Source organism: Dendropsophus ebraccatus, chromosome 3, assembly GCF_027789765.1.
Source record: "Dendropsophus ebraccatus isolate aDenEbr1 chromosome 3, aDenEbr1.pat, whole genome shotgun sequence".
Lineage (NCBI taxonomy): Eukaryota > Metazoa > Chordata > Amphibia > Anura > Hylidae > Dendropsophus > Dendropsophus ebraccatus.
Genome location: NC_091456.1, coordinates 177,258,884 through 177,277,338, shown reverse-complemented (window position 1 = coordinate 177,277,338; position 18,455 = coordinate 177,258,884). Strand labels below are relative to the sequence as shown.

At 45.5% G+C, this 18,455-nt stretch overlaps 1 protein-coding gene across 1 annotated transcript in view; it reads right to left on the bottom strand.

Annotated features, from left to right (window-relative positions):
* Positions 1-18,455, bottom strand: part of DYM (dymeclin) — a 201,393-nt gene that overhangs the window by 151,359 nt on the left and 31,579 nt on the right. The window contains exons 6-8 of the mRNA XM_069963208.1: positions 16,095-16,167; positions 6,882-7,007; positions 5,794-5,936 (exon numbers count right to left, since the gene is read on the bottom strand). Coding sequence (XP_069819309.1) covers positions 5,794-5,936; positions 6,882-7,007; positions 16,095-16,167 — 342 coding nt within the window. The remainder of the gene's footprint in view (positions 1-5,793; positions 5,937-6,881; positions 7,008-16,094; positions 16,168-18,455) is intronic.

Here is an 18,455-nt window from a genome sequence, read left to right as displayed (position 1 = left end):
AAAGCACGTCTGGCTCGTCCTCCACGCGCTGAAATAAATTCCTTATGGGGGAAATTCTCATCACACGGGGAGGAAAGAGCACAGAATCCATAATGGTTTTTCCCTGGGTTTGTTTCAGCACATATATCAGCGTAATGAGCTGGTGGTAGCGCTGGGTGTACAGCCAACGTGTGCGGTGTGAGAGCGGGCCAAGGGAGGCAGGGTCACCGATGTCCAGAGGGCACAATGATACCCTAATCCGCAAATGTCCTAAAGGATAATAGATGTAGATGCAGAGAATGGAGGCGGCCATAGCAAACAACATAATATGAGGTCAAGTTGCTGATGAACTCACTGTGAGTAACTCTCTCAGCATTACAAAGAAGTTACAATGTTACAGATACAGCCTGCCAGGGACTTGTTTACATTAGCCGTCTCAGAAGGGAGGAGAGGAGGGGGAGACAGAGAGAAAAGCTCACACACAGATTTTTGTGTTTTCAGCAGAAAGCAGCAGCTCAGAACTGGGAAAAGGAGACTGAATAGATAATAAGTATGGAATGAATTCTTAGTCTCACCATGGGCGGCAACATATCAAAAGTTATGTTTGAGTGGAATACCCCTTTAAAGAGGACCTGTTACCCCCCGTGCCAGGGCAGAGCCTTGCCGATCCCTCGCTAGAGACCCTTATACTTACCCAGTGCACGAAGTCCCGCTCCTGGAGCCGCTGCCATGATATCACTGTTGGAAGCCCAGCGCGTGTGCATCAGAGATGGGTCCGATGCTCATAGAGAATGACGGCTCCATTCATTCTCTATGAGCGTCGGACTCATCTCTGATGCGCACGCACCGGGCTTCAGACGGCAATATCTTGGCAGCGGGAGCGGCTCCAGGAGTGGGACTTCGTGCACAGGGTAAGTATAAGGTTCTCTAGTGGGGGGGACCAGGCTCTGCCCTGGCATGGGGGGGGGACAGGTTCCCTTTAAAGGAATAAGAACCATGGCTGGGTGACTGATTGTGTACGGAGAGTGAAGGCTAGCCAGTCTAGTCCAATCCCATGGAAGAGCTGCTGTGGAGCAATGTGCTGAGAAACTTCTCACTGGCTGTGATCACGCAGGACATGGCAGATTGCTCTGTAGCTGTCGACTGGTCAGAGTGCTCATACTGACTCCAAGTCCACTGCTGGGAGTATCAACAATGGCACACGGACATCAGAACTGCAGCATGGCGTATTGGAAGAAGGTGACTGGTCTGATGGACGTCGTGTGGACGGCCGGGTGCGTGTGCATCACTTACCCAAAGAAGAGATGGCACCAGGATGTATTATTGGAAAAAGACAAGACGACGGGGCAGTGTGATGGGCAATGTTTTGCTGGAGACCTTGTGTCCTGGCATCATGTGGAGGTTACTGTGACACTGACCACCTACCGAACCATTATGCACACCGAGTCCCCCCCTTCATGGCCGCAGGACCCCCTAATGGTAGGGGATAATGCCCCGGGGCCACACTGCAGACATTGTTCAGGAATGAGAAATATGAAGATGGTGACTCGTCCTCCAGATCCAATCCAATCCAATGGATCATGTAAGGTATGTGCTGGAGAAACAAGTCCCATCCATGGAGGCCGCACCTCTCACCGCACAGGATCTATTGCTGATACCACAGGGGACATCACAGGGATATAGGGTCCTCACCTCACACAGCACAGGATGCTGATACCACAGTGGACATCAAAGGGATATGGGGTCCTCACCTCACACCTTACAGGATGCTGATACCACAGGGATATGGGGTCCGCACCTCACACCTTACAGGATGCTGATACCACAGGGGACATCACAGGGATATGGGGGCCGCACCTCACACAGCACAGGATGCTGATACCACAGGAGACATCACAGGGATATGGGGTCCGCACCTCACAACTTACAGGATGCTGATACCACAGGAGACATCACAGGGATATGGGGTCCGCACCTCACACCTTACAGGATGCTGATACCACAGGAGACATCACAGGGATATGTGGTCCGCACCTCACACAGCACAGGATGCTGATACCACAGGAGACATCACAGGGATATGGGGTCCACACCTCACACCGCACAGGACGCAGATACCACAGGGGACATCACAGGGATATGGGGTCCACACCTCACACCTTACAGGATGCTGATACCACAGGGGAAATCACAGGGATATGGGGGCCGCACCTCACACCTTACAGGATGCTGATACCACAGGGGAAATCACAGGGATATGGGGGCCGCACCTCACACCTTACAGGATGCTGATACCACAGGGGAAATCACAGGGATATGGGGTCCGCACCTCACAACTTACAGGATGCTGATACCACAGGGGACATCACAGGGATATAGGGTCCGCACCTCACACCTTACAGGATGCTGATACTACAGGGGACATCACAGGGATATGGGGTCCGCACCTCACACCTTACAGGATGCTGATACCACAGGAGACATCACAGGGATATGGGGTCCGCACCTCACACCTTACAGGATGCTGATACCACAGGAGACATCACAGGGATATGGGGTCCTCACACCTTACAGGATGCTGATACCACAGGAGACATCACAGGGATATGGGGTCCACACCTTACAGGATGCTGATACCACAGGAGACATCACAGGGATATTGGGTCCGCACCTTACAGGATGCTGATACCACAGGAGACATCACAGGGATATGGGGTCCTCACACCTTACAGGATGCTGATACCACAGGAGACATCACAGGGATATGGGGTCCACACCTTACAGGATGCTGATACCACAGGAGACATCACAGGGATATTGGGTCAGGCCTCAATGACTTAACCGCTCCAGACAAGAAGGGGTTACATACACATAAGAACTCATACAAATTTCTCAGAACGGTATCAAAGAAGGGGTGTGAGCCGCCTTAATAAACGCCATAATATATCAGCCCGTCCCATAACATATCTGAGGAATGAAGGAAAATGTGTAATCGCAGAGCGCTAGATGATTAAGGGGGAAAAAAAGAAAGAAAAAGGTCTAAGAAATAAATTATAGAGGCGGCGCAGGGAAATTTCATGAGATCCTGTAATGGTTCTCCTAACCAGGAGGCCAAAACAAACTCTGCTAGGCGATAAACACAGCGCAACCGAAGCACATAATAGACATCACAGGAACGCAGCGAAACCGTCGCCTGCCAATGAGACAATCCAGACAGTATGGTGGTTACCATGTGCAACCGGCGCCCCCTAGTGACCAGGACTCATTACAACACCCAGTCTTACAAAAAAAAAAAAAAAGAAAACTGAAAAATTTTCTGTGCCGAGGTATGAAGGAGGCCTGAAGCCTGAGAAATGACAGCGAGACATGCTGGTGATTCCTGGGAAGATGAAATAACAATCTGTGATCTCGTAACTCATCAGCTGCTGCAAAACTACCTACAACTCCCAAGATGCCCTGACGGCTGAAGGCATCACCACCAGGGAGAACAGGAATGGTATGGTTTAATACTTTGGTTCAATAATTTTATTTTTTAAAGTATATTTTCTGTTTATTACATTTTTTTACACTTTTTTTAGTTTTACTGTTTGACCATAAAAGGAGGGTGATTACTAATATAGTATACGGCTATATGGGTGTATACTTTTACTGCTCTCTTATTACACCTTGCTTACAGAAGTAGTAACATGGTGGACCAGGGGCCTTGAGTGATGCATCTCTCTCCCTATAAATGACTAAGGTGAGATGCATCACAGAAGGCTGGCAGGATGGGGAGCAGCCCCCCTCACTGTCACTACTTACAGGGGTCCCAGCAGCTTATTGAAAACTAAAATGTGCGGCACATGACATGATTCATAACACCCGGAAAGCGATCTGGAAATCATCAGGAGGTACAGAGGTAGGACCCCCAGAAATCTCTTTCTTTTACTCTAGCCTATGGATAATGGAACCGTTTTTGTTTTTTTTTTACTGGAGACCCCCTTAAAGTAAATCATAGTGTTCTGGCATTAATCTATCACTTTCATGCTGTCCATGTGCTGGGCTGCATAAAACAGAAACAACCTATATTATAATCAAGTCGTATAGTGGTGTTGTATGGCAATAACTAGCATTGGCCTGTGACTTACATATATAAGCCATATATATGTCATCCCTGTCTCTGTTCAGGGTAGAGTGATGGCCCTCAGGGATCAGACAAATCTGCTGACACCATCCTCCTCAGCGTCCTGTGCACTGTAGGGAGCTATGTCTCCTACCTTCATCCTCAGCATCATCCCTGTAATCCTGTGTCTGGTAAGGCCATTTGGAGCACTGCTCCGCCCCAATAACACTGACTTGGCCCTGGCTCGCCCCTTGTAACGATTATAAAAGTAGTGGGCCTAATCGGCGCTCTGGGGCAGGGAGCAGTGCTCCAAACAGCCTTACCAGACACAGGATTACATTAAAAACTGCATGGGAACGGCGCAGAGGATGAAGGTAAGAGACATGCCTTCATCCTCAGCACCCTGTGCTCACTAGGAAGCTATCAGCAGGTTACTTTTCTTCCCTTTAGAGAAAAGATGGCATAGTCAGTGGGACCTAGAATGCCGTACCCTCATCTCTCTGTTTCTTGGCTGTCCATATCTTCAAAGGCATTCTGGTCTTTGATGGTCAGGATGACACACTAAAGGCCCTATTACACTAAACGATTATCCGCCATACTTGGCGTAATAGGATATGTTAAAAGACCACAATCAGCCAGCATGCCCAATGGTCTGTTGCGTGTTGCTTCATCTAGTAGGAGTGGTATTAGCAGACTGCTGCTCACTTCAATAGACAATCTGGACAAGGTAAGAATTACAGGCCGGCGTTCACTTCCCCCGGAACATTAAGCTGTGTAATATTGCCTTAAATTAAGAAGACCGGAGCGGTGAGTGCAACTGTTTCTCTTTTACTTCCAAGATTTCATACATATGACTATTTTTCTACAGTTTGCACCATCAGTGTCTTGCCTTCTATCATGGACTTACACCGTTAGTGCCACCCATCTTGGTTTATTCCTGACATGGACAGAGGTGGCAGCAGAGAGCACAGTGTCAGACTGGAAAGAATACACCACTTCCTGCAGGACATACAGCAGCTGATAACTACTGGAAGACTTAAGATTTTTTAAATAGAAGTAAATTACAAATATCTGTAACTTTCTGACACCAGTTGGTTTGAAAAAAAAAAATTGCCGGAGTCTTTAAGGGCCAAGGTTATCTGTAAACCAGTGCCAATCTCTGACATCAGCATTCATCTACGCAGCCTGCACAAGGCTCAATGAGTCAATCGTTGAATCGTTCATGCGGCGCTATCTGGCAATGATGGGAGATGTATGGCTGACAGTCAATGATTTCTCAGCTTATCAGAGCAGTCTGATCAGGTGATGGATAAACGTTTGCTCGTTCGTTGGTCATTTGTGGTTCATACTCAGCAACTATGGCCCACTCCAGCAGTCTTCCTACACAGCAGTACAGTGTTGGTATTAAAAGAAGAATGATGTCATAGGAGTCGACAACCAACCTCTAGAACAGGGAAAGGGAACCTTGGCTCTCCAGCTGTCGCAAAACTACAACTCCCATCATGCCTGGACAGCCAAAGTTATAGCTTTGGCTGTCCGGCCATGATGGAAGTTGTAGTTTTGCAACAGCTGGAGAGCCAAGGTTCCCTACCCCTGGTCTAGAATGAACATTTTTCATCAACTATATGTCACCAATCGTGGAAGGACCCCCCAATGCTGTACATATCATGAATTACTGTAACGTAAGCTAATAAAAAAATGACATTACTCACTTGCCACTCCGGAGGCCAAGCCATAGAGTAGACCGCCCCCATCTGCCTGTTGCTGGAAAACATGGGACCCCGGCGGGGGGCTCTTCTCCTGTCTGATGAAGTTATACAGTAACGTCTTTACCAGTCGACTAGTGTAAGGAAGACTGCGGATAGAAGGAAAGGCCATTCTTACATTAATTTGTGAGGACTGGTTATAGAATTATCCCTTGAGGTGATGGAGCCAAAGGGCTGTCTATTCTCATATCATCTCATAGGTGGGAGTAAGATTTGAGGTCCTTGTATGCCTTATACTTTTGTACTTGTGGTAGATTCAGACGACAATATAAGCTGTATGGGGCTCACCCAAACAACCACTGACAGATGATGTTGGAGGTGATAGTGGTCGGGCGTGATGGACAATCAGCACCCGACCACTTTGTTCCGGAAGAGATAAGCCGCAGTCAGAGCTCTCTTGTTGCCCATCGGCTGTCACTAAGGCTGGGTTCGCACTGCGTATCTACCTATACACATATCTGTTTGATCTGTCAGGATGCCTCCCATTGACGTACATGATAAAAAAAAAGCTATTTTTATGTGTACACAATAGCATGGTTGACCACACCGCAAGTAGAATAGTGAGTGCAGCTCTGGAGAATAATACAGGATGGAACTCAGGATCAGTACAGGATAAGTAATGTATGTACACAGTGACCCCACCAGCAGAATAGTGAGTGCAGCTCTGGAGAATAATACAGGATGGAACTCAGGATCAGTACAGGATAAGTAATGTATGTACACAGTGACCCCACCAGCAGAATAGTGAGTGCAGCTCTGGGGTATAATACAGGGTATAACACAGGATACAACACAGGATAAGTAATGTAATGTATGTACACAGTGACCCCACCAGCAGAATAGTGAGTGCAGCTCTGGAGTATAATACAGGATGTAATAGGATAGGATCAGTAAAAGAATGTACACAGTGACAAACAAACATGGGGCCCTTGTGTTTCCTACAGAGTTGCATTACCATTATGCCAATTGCCAAATGATACTGCAATGCAGCCGTGCCCTAGAGACACTTCATACTGTATACAATGGTGACTTACCAGCGGCCTTGCATCAGGTATTTGTGGATGACGCTTTCATGGATGATCTCCTTCCGGAAGAGCTGATATGACAGGAACACTACGAGGGCAGTGACGGCTTCCAGGAGGATGCTGTATGTTATATCCCTGGAAGAGAGGACAGAGTCATTGTAGTGATGGTATATAACACAGTATATAACACATGACTATCATTACTTTTCAGGCTGCCCTGAGTAGAAGGCTCAAACAAAACACTAGTCTAAGTAAACTCTATGCAGAGGATTTGGAGCTCTGTATCAGGAAAAGAAAAAAAACAACAAAGCCCTATTCACTTTAAGGATATATTAGGAAATCACAGGGCCCAGGCCGGAGCTTAGAACCACACACAGTGATAGCCAAGGCTCCGCAGTCACTAGAAAGGAAGCACTTTTTAGGTTTGTTTGGCCCAGAATAATTTATGTTCCACTAATAAATACTGTTCTTCTCCGCAGGTCTACAAGGAGCTATATTTGGGCAGGTCAATGGCTTTCCATTACAGAACAGATATTGTAGATTGTGAAGACTTATTTAGCTCGGTTAAGAAATTGATGCATAAAAAAAAAAAAAAAAAAAATTGGAAGGGAAAAAAAAAAAAAAAATGAGCAGAAAAACAAGATTGAGTATCACTTTTCCACAGTCAGAAATGAAGTTAAATTGTTCTTAGTCAGGACTAGGTGTTCTCTTCCTGTGCAGCTCAGGTCAGAGCATCCATGATATTCCCAGTGCTATCATCAACCACCAGAGGGGGAGGAATAGAGGAAGTGGTGTTTGGCCCCAACTTCTTGTCCGCTCCCTCCAAAGAAAACATTCCCCTGAAATCATCCCAGCTCCGTGTTCTATCTATCCAATGTCTAGTAATTATATCTTAATGCGCTGTTTATATGGTATGACGTTCTGGCTCGGCGGTGGAAAGAAGGCGGCTTCTGTTCTTTTTATGGTGGAGACATGTATATCGAGGAGAGGAGTTTTCATCATACAGAGAGGGCAGAATATGATAAATTACACCGCCAAATGAAGAGGGAAAAAAAATAAATAAAAAAGATGGTTGCACCAACTCAGGTATCAATCACTGTGGAGGGTCCTCCATGGAGCATGGACATGAAGCCAAGCTCAGAATCCCCCATACCTGCTCAAGGAATAGATGATCCGAGACGCTAATCTCCTAATCGTGTCGTATTCCGCTCTGATAAAATACATTTTGAACCATCCCCCTTGCTGGGACTAACAATTCCATCCATACTTGTTATTACTTTTTCTCTGTCTCCTTCCCCCAGCTCTGAGCTGCTGCTTTCTGCTGAAAATGGTGTGTGAGCTGCTCACTCCGTCTCCCCCTCCTCCCCCTTCCCTTCTGAGACAGCTCATGTAACCTGGGTCGATAGTGTTTTTGCACTATGTGACACCAGGACTCCAGGAGGGTTAATATAAGGCCAAGCTGCTGATGACTTCCCTGTGATTAAATTCTCCGAGCTTTACCGAGTGCAGAGACAGCCGGGCAGGGACACTGTTTACATGAGCTGTCTCGGAAGAGAGGGGGGAGAAGGGCGTTCAGAGCGGAGTGAACAGCTCACACAGTTTTCTGTGTCTTCAACAGAAAGCAGCAGCTCAGAACTGGGAGACTGAAAAGATAATATGTATGAAAGGAATTGTTAGTCCCTAGGAAGGGGGGGGGGGAATGAGTCGATATGTATTATACCTGACTGAAATACCCCTTTAATCAGCCATCTGTGGAGATCATTTTTTGACCGGCCAGAAGTGGCAATCAATCACTGATCGCTGGCCCTATTTACATGGGAACATCAGTCCGAAGTAGTGATACTGTACTCTACTGCATAAAGGGATTTCCAGGACTACAAAACCTCTTAAGTCGCTGGTAAGTATTGGCTGGATATTTGGATATCACCTGGTGTTTCCTCCAGCTGCAACGTCACATACCCGGTTAATGGATTGCCTGCTCAACCAATGAGTGACTGGGGCGGGACACCACTGCAGTCACTGACTGGCTGAGCGGGCAATCCATCAGCCAGTCAGCAACATCGCAGCTGGAGGAGCTGGTTACATTACGAAAAGGACTTCCAGCACCGGTCGGAGGGCACAGGAACTGGTAAGTAGGTTTTATTATGTTCCCATACCTCCTTGCATGCCTGTCATTTGTTTTCATTGGATTTCTTTAATATAGGAGCTTAAAGTGCTCTGGCATATAGTTCTGGACAGTGGACAAAGAAAAGTGACAGTGACACTGAAAAGATTGCCCATCTTTTACTATTACTTCCTTAAAGAAGTTGTCTTGGATTAGAAAAACATAGCCGCTTTCTTCCAGAAACAGCTCCACACCTGTCCTCAGTTTGGGTGTGGGGGTTTTGCAACTCAGTTCCATTGAAAAGAATGGAGCTGAATTGTTATACCACACACAATCAAGAGGACAGGGGTGGCGCTGTTTTTGCAAGAAAGTAGCTGTGTTTTCTCTAATCCTGGATCCCCTTTAATGAACGCTCCCATACACATCACATATTCAGCCAATTCTACTGAAATAAGTGGGTCTAACCAACTTCCCAGGTACAGAGACATAGGGCCCTTATTTAAAAAAAGAACCAATGGGAGACACATTAGTCAGACCCTGTGTATGAGTGGGTGGGGGTGGTGTAATGGGGATTTTCGCCCCTCTGACCTCCATTACTTGTCTATGAACAGGGTTTTATAAGTCTTCAGTGTGCAGTCTCTTCCTCCTTCACAAACCGCAAATATTAATGTAGAAAAGGCGAGGATTATTCCATGTTATAGAGGATGAGTAGACGCGTAGACCGGCTGCAAGGACGACAGGAGACAAGGAAGAAGCCATCAACTCTACATATATTCCATATAGAATTATTGGGGGGAACAGCCGCGCCAGAGAATCCCAGTACATGACTGATGGCGGCCAAAGAGCCGCAGGGGATCACATATCTGATTATCACTACATTTATCCAACATCGTTCCCAACCGTGCTCCATGTACAAGAGGAGAAAAATGGTGTTTCATTGGAATTTCCCTTTAAAGGGGTTGTTCACAAGAAAAACTAAAAAAAAAAAAATATAAATATATATTATATTTATATTTATTTATAAATCAACTGGTGCCAGAAAGTGACAGGGATGTGTAATTTACTTCTATTTAAAAATATCAAGTCTTCCAGTACTTATCAGCTGCTTTATGTCCTGCAGGAAGTGGTGTATTATTTCCAGTCTGACAGTGCTCTCTGCTGCCACCTCTGTCCATGTCAGGAACCTTCCAGAGCAGTAGCAAACCCTCATGGAAAACCTCTCCTGCTCTGGACAGTTCCTGATTAAGAATTAAGAATTTCCCTAAATAAGGAATTGTTCATTCACCGTCATCCTGAAATAGAATAAAAAGGGAAAGCGGAGAGGATATTAGACTAGAAAGGATTGGGAATAATGAGGGGCTATCTGAGGAAAGAGCCAAAAGAATGGGAAGGAAGTGAAGGGCTGACGACAGGAAGACCCTGGTATGGCTGGCAGCGAGTCAATGACAGCGCGCATACATTGTCTGCCGCACAATATACTGCAATCACAGACAGGATATATAGCGCTGACTGCTTCCTAGTATTTTGACCTTCCATTTATAAAACAATTGTCCTGCGGGGGAGAGAGGGCAACAACACGGCGGGGGATGTCATGGAGGTCAGCGGTGCCATTGGCAGAACCAATATGGAGAAAATCACATCCTGAAGGAAGATGGATCAATCAGATTTATTGGCATGCAGAGAAGAGAAGAACAATTTATACAAAATGAGTGAGGTACAATGACGAAAGTGCCTCGTGCCTCTCCAGAAATTGCTGAATCCTGATCAAAGCAACATATAAAAAAAAAAAAAAAAAAAATCAAATGGATGCTTTTTTACAAGAACATAGACTGCGGCCAGTACTGCAGTTCTAAGGAAGGTAGTGTGACACCACACACAACCTGCACACAGAAACAAAGGTTCATTTTATTTTTATTTTTTTAACCCTATATAAAACTGAATGCCAGTCTAATTTTTTTATTTTCCTATCAATGTAGCTGTTTTTTGAGAGACAAACTGTATTTATGGAATTAGTTGATTTTTTTTTTCTTTAGACAGTAATTTTTTTTATGTTGTTAAAAATAACACATCATTTTTTCCTGTCAGTTGCTAAGGAATATATAATAATATTACAGTACTAGGAACCGACTTACCCCTGCTCCCCTCACAGCTCTGATTATTCTTCTTATGATCCCTCACTGCTCATCTCTTCAACCTGATTCGGAGAGCAGTGGAGCCTTCATGCTCAGCCAATCACTGGTGAAGGTGGGACACCAATGTGGCCAGTTGCTGGCTAAGAGGGAGGGTCCTGCCGTGAGGGCTCATCTCGGAAGCAGAAAGAGCAGTAAGGGTAAGTACACACAATGGAATCCGCCCGACCATAGAATGGAGTCTATGGCACGGGCAGAAATGTGCGCAGGCGCGAATGGCAGAATGTGCAGCGGTTGATTCGCGTAATATTAGTTTTTCCTTTACTTCCATGAGCAACAACAAGTGCACAATACAGAATTAGCAGAAGAGAAGTTCCAGAATGGAGCCATCATGGGGATACTGTCCTGCCATGTTTGTTCTGACCCCAAAAGTTTCTTCAGTGTGGCAAAATCTTGGATACAGAGAGGAATAATCTGAATAATGGAGATAAATGTGATTATACTTGTATCACGAACAATAGCGGAGGCTCAAACCCCCAGTGTGTGATACCAATGACTGGAGACAGGCTGGGGGGATGACAGTCACTGTTTATGGCTCAGTCCTGATGACGCTGGGTGGTAGACATGCAGGGGCTGACATCTCTAGCATTCATCCAATGCCTCAGTCTGAAGCCTGGCATACCAAGGATTATGTGTTCCCACCAATGCCTCCGGAGCAGAACTCGCTCGCAGCCAGCTCACTCTGGTTGGTGAAAGGGACAGTTAAGATGTCAGAGAGCTGTCACCATGACACAGTCACAAGGACAAGAGCCTGGTAAATAGTGTACGGGTCAGGAGCCAAACATGCGATAGGGTTGGCTCAGCTACATAACAGGGGCGAGGAGCTTCAGAAGACAGACCACTTATAAGAATATAATATACACCCGTCAGCCATGTATAGTAAATGTATGCGACAATGGCGCCCATCAAGGGGTGAAGAGTCAGTTCTTGAAGTGGATGTGATGGAAGCAAGAAAATGGGCAAGTGTCAGTACCAGAAGGACGTTCCAGCTGGTGCCCAGAGGGGAGTGAAGGCTCAGCTGATCTGTGGGATCAGACCAAACTGATGAAAACTTACTGCCAGATCACAGAGGACATCACAGTGTACTGTATATGGGGCTGTGTAGCTGCGCCAATACTGACCCCTGTCCACTAACCAAAGTGTCTACAATGAACACATGAGCATCAGAACTGGAGTAAAGGAAGAAGGCGTCTAGTCTGATAGATCACGTTACATCATGTGGACAACCATGACCGTCGATTACCTGGAGAAGGCCAGTTAAAGATTTAACCTTCTTCAGTCCCCACCCTTAATCTAAGCTTGTGTATTAGGTTTCTAATACATGAACAGGGCCGATGGTTGCAGCACATCTTGACACCCTGAAGATGCTGAAAATCCTCACTACTTGGTCCACTCTGTCTCTACTCCTCTGTCCTCCCCCTCCCTTCTGAGACAGAGGTCACATGATCTTTGTCTTGTGTTGCCAGGCAAGCTGTAAAACCTCATCTGTAACCCCACCCACGAATGAGATAACACAGTGATCACTTGACCAAGGGATAAGGGAAACAACAGCCTCTCCTCAGTAGAAGGCTGGGTTCACCCTACGTTTTTTTAAATCTTTTTTTTTTTGCAAAAAACGGATAAAAAATAGAGGGGAAAAAAAACGCATGCACGTGTGTGCATCCGTTTTTCTATTGAATTCCACTATTAAAAAAAAAGCGGATCAAAAGGAATCCTTTTTTTTTTTTTTAACGTACACAAAAACATAGTCGACCTCATTTTTGTGACCGTTAAAAAAAACGGATCTGATTTAATAATGGAATTCAATGGAAAAACAGATGAAAACAGATGCACACAAAAGCATCCGTTTTTTTCCATCCATTTTTTGCAAAAAAAAAAAAAAAAAAAAAAAAAAAATGGATGAAAAAAACGGATTGCAAAAATGTAGTGTGAACCCAGCCGTATAGGAGTAAGAAGACACTCACTTTAAGCTACCTACAGTAGATAGACAGTTTCTGTGTTTACTGTGCAAAGCAGAAGCAGATGGAGCCAGAGGTGGGCAGATCCTACAAGACAGGGGCAGGAACTGGGCAGTTAGTTATCAAGTGCAATGCATGCTGGTAGATGTAGTGCCATGACGTACTGAATTCATTTGGAAAAGTTTGGGCTAGGAGCAGCATAGCCAAGTGGAAAAGGTGTCAAACAGTCGGTAGTGGGTTGGTGAGTGCACCTATATGCTTTTATTGCTTTTTTTTTTTTTTAATTTGATCGCTGGATTTCCCCTTCGGCACAAGCCACACACAACACATACAGAGTTTACTGCAGGTCATATACAGGTCAGGCCTCTGGAGGCACACTATGACTGTCCATGTATTTGGATATTGCTCTGTACTGTATGAGGAGCACTTTATGGCTAGTAATGCAATGCACTCCTTGCTACTGGGAAGCTTTATGGCAGCCAATCCCTGAATAAAGCTATTGCTCCTTGTTGAAAACAAGAGTTCTGCAGCAGCTGAGGCATGTACTTTTAGGAATACACCCTCTCTCCGCCTGTAAATAGCTACCTATAGGTGGTGCTAGAGAGACAGTGTTCTTCCTTCTAGAGAATAGGTCCTTTGCATATTTGTTTCCCAACAAGCATTGCCTGTTCAGACTTCATACACTGGATCTCCACAAGGAGCGATAATACCCCCCTCTCCCCAGATATGTGATATAAGGAATGAAGCATAGACATAATTCTGTTCCTTTGTGGTCACTGAACGTCTTTGAGAAGGTGCGGACATTAGCCCATCGACCAGCCATAATTAGAATGGGCTCAGGTTGCTGAAACATACGTGTGATAGAGGAGCCGTCATACATCACGTATGTGTCAGCAGCGCCATACTTCCGGCACTACATGTTAGAGTAATGGTGTTTATACCTTTCCCTTTCGGTCATGTTTAATGTAACGTAATACTAGTTGGGGCTCGGTCTTCCAGCTTTCTTGTAGATCTAGTGGTTTCTTATCTGCTGGCTGACAGGAGGCTGTCAGCAGAGCCGGACAGTCTGTCTCCTTCTCCCACCGCTGAGACTTCAGTCTAGGAGGCGAGGAGCAGGATGGACCATCTGTTTACTGCAGCCCCTGACATTATTAATGCATTTATACATTACACTTTTAGCATACAGTAAATCTGAGCGGAGCTTATCAGAAAAACATTCATAATATCTACAAAAGAGGGGCGGCTTCTCGGTATTCGGGCTCAGGGCACATAAATTGCAGAGAACGCAGATTGTAGTGTGAAGACGTGCAGCGGCGGATTTATGTACTATGGAGGCAGGATGTCTGCAGACTGAGGCGTCTGTATAATGGCGTCCAGGGGGGAGATACTTATGGGGGGGGGATTCCTTCCCTAATGATGGTTCTCATAACCAGCATCTCCTATATGGTGGTGGTGGGGTCTATAGTTACCCAGTCAGTCCAAGTGTTTCTATTTATGCTCCACAAAAGTTCTTCAGAAAGGCGTCAACTATCAAGAGGGACATAATCTACACAATGATGGAGTCACGCTATAGGGGAAGAATATGTCACAGTACAGGGGAATGCTTCAGAGAGCCCAATAGATGGTGGTCTATAGGAGACCTAACTATAATGCACCATCACAGCAGTCAGCTTCACACTTGTCCAAGATCAGCTATCCCTCCCACCCTCCTCATAAACACAAACGCTCAGACCGACTAAGTATGCATGGGTGTTCAACAGGGAAAAGGCAAATAAGCAGCAAAATAAGCAGCTAACCACCCTCCAGGCCCTCCCCATCACCCACCTCCCCAACTCTTGTTTTATAGCCACCTTCAAGGCTTTCTCCCATCACCTACCTTCTTCTAGGCTCTCCTCAGTCACCCACCTCCCTCAAGGTTCTCCCCCGTCACCCACCTCCCTGACTTCCCTTCCACCAGCCACCCTTCAGGCCCTCCCCATTACCCACCTCCCTGACTTCCCTTCCACCAGCCACCCTTCAGGCGCTCCCCATCACCCACCTCCCTGACTTCCCTTCCACCAGCCACCCTTCAGGCCCTCCCTATCACCCACCTCCCTGACTCTTGTTCTATAGCAAACTTCCAGGCTTTCTCCCGTCAGCCACCTTCTTCCAAGCTCTCCCCTGTCCCCCACCTCCCTGACTCCCCTTCCACCAGCCACCCTTCAGGCCCTCCCCATCACCCACCTCTCTGACTCCCCTTCCACCAGCCACCTTTCAGGCCCTCATTCCATGTGATAGTTCACAACTGAACATATAAAGTGAAAGTGGAATATAGCTAGTGCTATGTACTGTACATGCATCCCAAGCAGTATTCACACTCATCCAGAAAGGTAAATCAAGGCTTTCTTTAAATTCCTGACAACAAATAAAATTCTGGTCAGCTGTTCCTTTTGTATATACCAACTAGTGTCTGTACACAATGCTGCCTCCTGAAAGCAACCCCCCTCCCTTTAGTCTGCAGGCCTGTCATCTTTATTAGCAGCCGCAGTTCAGTGCATGATGTAACCCCTACTTTTAACTCACATGACACATTGCAAACCCAGTGCATGAGTAATCCCTTCTCTCATGAAATACTGAATGTACTGCCTAAGGTTTAATCTACTCAGTCCACTGCACTATATAGTCAACAGCACTAAGTCATGGCATAGCAGTAGGAGCTGTGCTGTGATTGGCCAGACTAGTAAGGGAAATGAAGTCCATGTGTGTTCTACTTGCAAACAGCGTGGCTTTGGAGAACAATGATTAACTATATCATGGAGGGGGCTCTAAATGAGAGGAAGAAAAAAAGCATGTCACCGCTATAAAGGGTTAATCCAGTGACAACTAGCAGGGTATGGCTGCCCAGTTTTTACTTGATTCTCATACAAAGAGTTGAGATAAACTCAGAAACCATCAGATATTAAATTGACAGTGGATGATGAGAATTACTTACAGAAGAGGAACCTCAACAATGAGATGGATGAGGCAGAAGAGCAGCTCCTCCAGAAGGTCTTCTATGTCCGATTCTGATAGAGAAAGAACAGGATGACATTGTCACAGTCATTTTCAGAATCACCATATGTAAAAGGTCATCACCTACTTACAATCACCCCAAGATCTATCATTAGTATTAAAAAGTTAATTCGATAACATTTGACCAAGAATAAGAAGAGCCCAAAATAAAGGATATGGACAAATAGACAGAGTCTGATGGAGAGATGTAGCCTGATACATCATTGTATTCTAGGCACCCAAGTGCATGGGAAGAAAAGACTAGCTTGTCTTGTCCAATCCCACAAATACAATTCAGAAAGAAAAAAACTGCTGAGAAAATTTATTGATGGCTGTGATAAAGGGTCAAATTAAATAGGACTACGTAGCTTGTTGTATACGGAGTTGAACAGCCATACAGTGCACAAGATTACGAAGGTTGTTTTACTGTTAGGCTACATTCACACATCCGTAGCGCAGCCAGTGACCGCGGACCCGCGGCCACCACTGTGAATGTGTATCTGTAATACATAGCTGGTCGCTGACTGGCACGGTGTGGACTTAGTGTAGGGACCCATGTGTATCAGATACCTGCACGCGGTACATGGGGCAGTGTGGCTTGATCAATTCACATACAGAATTCTGATGCTTTTTATGCAGCCGAGAGGCACTAGTGTCAGCCATAGGTGTGAGGTGCAGCACACTTTCTTCCCTGAACCATAACTACTATAATATTGCTCCTATATACAAGAATATAACTACTATAATACTGCCCCTATATACAAGAATATAACTACTATAATACTGCTCCCTATATACAAGAATATAACTACTATAATACTGCTCCTATGTACAAGAATATAACTACTATAATACTGCCCCTATATACAAGAATATAACTACTATAATACTGCCCCTATATACAAGAATATAACTACTATAATACTGCCCCTATATACAAGAATATAACTACTATAATACTGCCTCCTATATACAAGAATATAACTACTATAATACTGTCCCTGTATACAAGAATATAACTGCTAAAACACTGCTCCTATATACAAGAATATACCTACTATAATACTGCTCCTATATACAAGAATATACCTACTATAATACTGCCCCTATATACAAGAATATACCTACTATAATACTGCCCCTATATACAAGGATATAACTACTATAATACTGCTCCTATATACAAGGATATAACTGCTATACAACTACAGATAAAGCAAGGAGCTCATTAGCCTGATCGGCACGGTCTCCCCCTTCTCAGTCGCAGGTAAGCCCAGGTTATTCTGCCATATGGCGGTAGAATTGCAGGCGTCAGTACAATCACGGGCGCTTCTGTTTAATAACATTTCCATTAGTGTATGAGACTGGTGTCAGCTACTTAACAGGAGATCAATTTGTGCCCTGGAAACAAATGAAGCATTCAGACAGCCGGCCGCTCCTGACACATCTCTGCGTCTTATGATTTAATCCAGTAACACTTTCTGTAGGATTTAGCTACAGCGGGGTCGTTTTTCCATTCTGCCGCTTATTGCGCCCATCGCGGCCTGACCTCGAGTGCCATCTTCCTCTTGTTTTGCCAAACATATTTGCGGTGGAAAGCTGGCAGGGCCGGGGGCCCGGTGCCTTTCCCCGCGGAGATTTTTATAAGACGCTTCCTCTGTATCTGGATCAGCGTTTCTCTGCTGTCAAAACTGAAGAGGAATTAAGAGAGTGGATTCTCCCTCAGGAGCGAGAGGGAGGTAAGCAAAATACCAGAGTCGGGGGGAGAGAGGGCTTTCCAAATGCTCGTAATTCTTCAATGGCTCAAAAAGAAGAAAAAAAAGAAAAAAAAAAAGAAAAAGGGGGGGTGTAACTTGTCCACTGTTTTTTTTTCTATCCAGCGCTGTGCACAAAGTGAGTATGACATGCGCCCCCTGACTGTGGGCACATTGTCTGAGTGACCTCAGTTCACTGGGCACGGACTATACAAACCAGGAGCTGTCTGTGTGTGTTCAGAGGCGAGAAGACGATCGGCCGTGCACGCATGGCCCCGCACAACCTGAAACCGGGCCAGGCCTAACAAAAGACATAACCCCATACCCCCAGCAGGACAGCCTCAATCCACAATGTATACACGGGGCACACTGAGGACTACTGATAAAAAGAGGAAAGCCATGACACTACTGCTGTGTTCTGCAACTTTCAGTATGCTGGGAGTTGTGGAGCCACACATGGAAGATGTGGAGGAAGGTCATCCATCACTAACTCTTAATTTTAAGATAAGGACCTACACTGATGACCCTTTAAATACACTCCTTTAAGG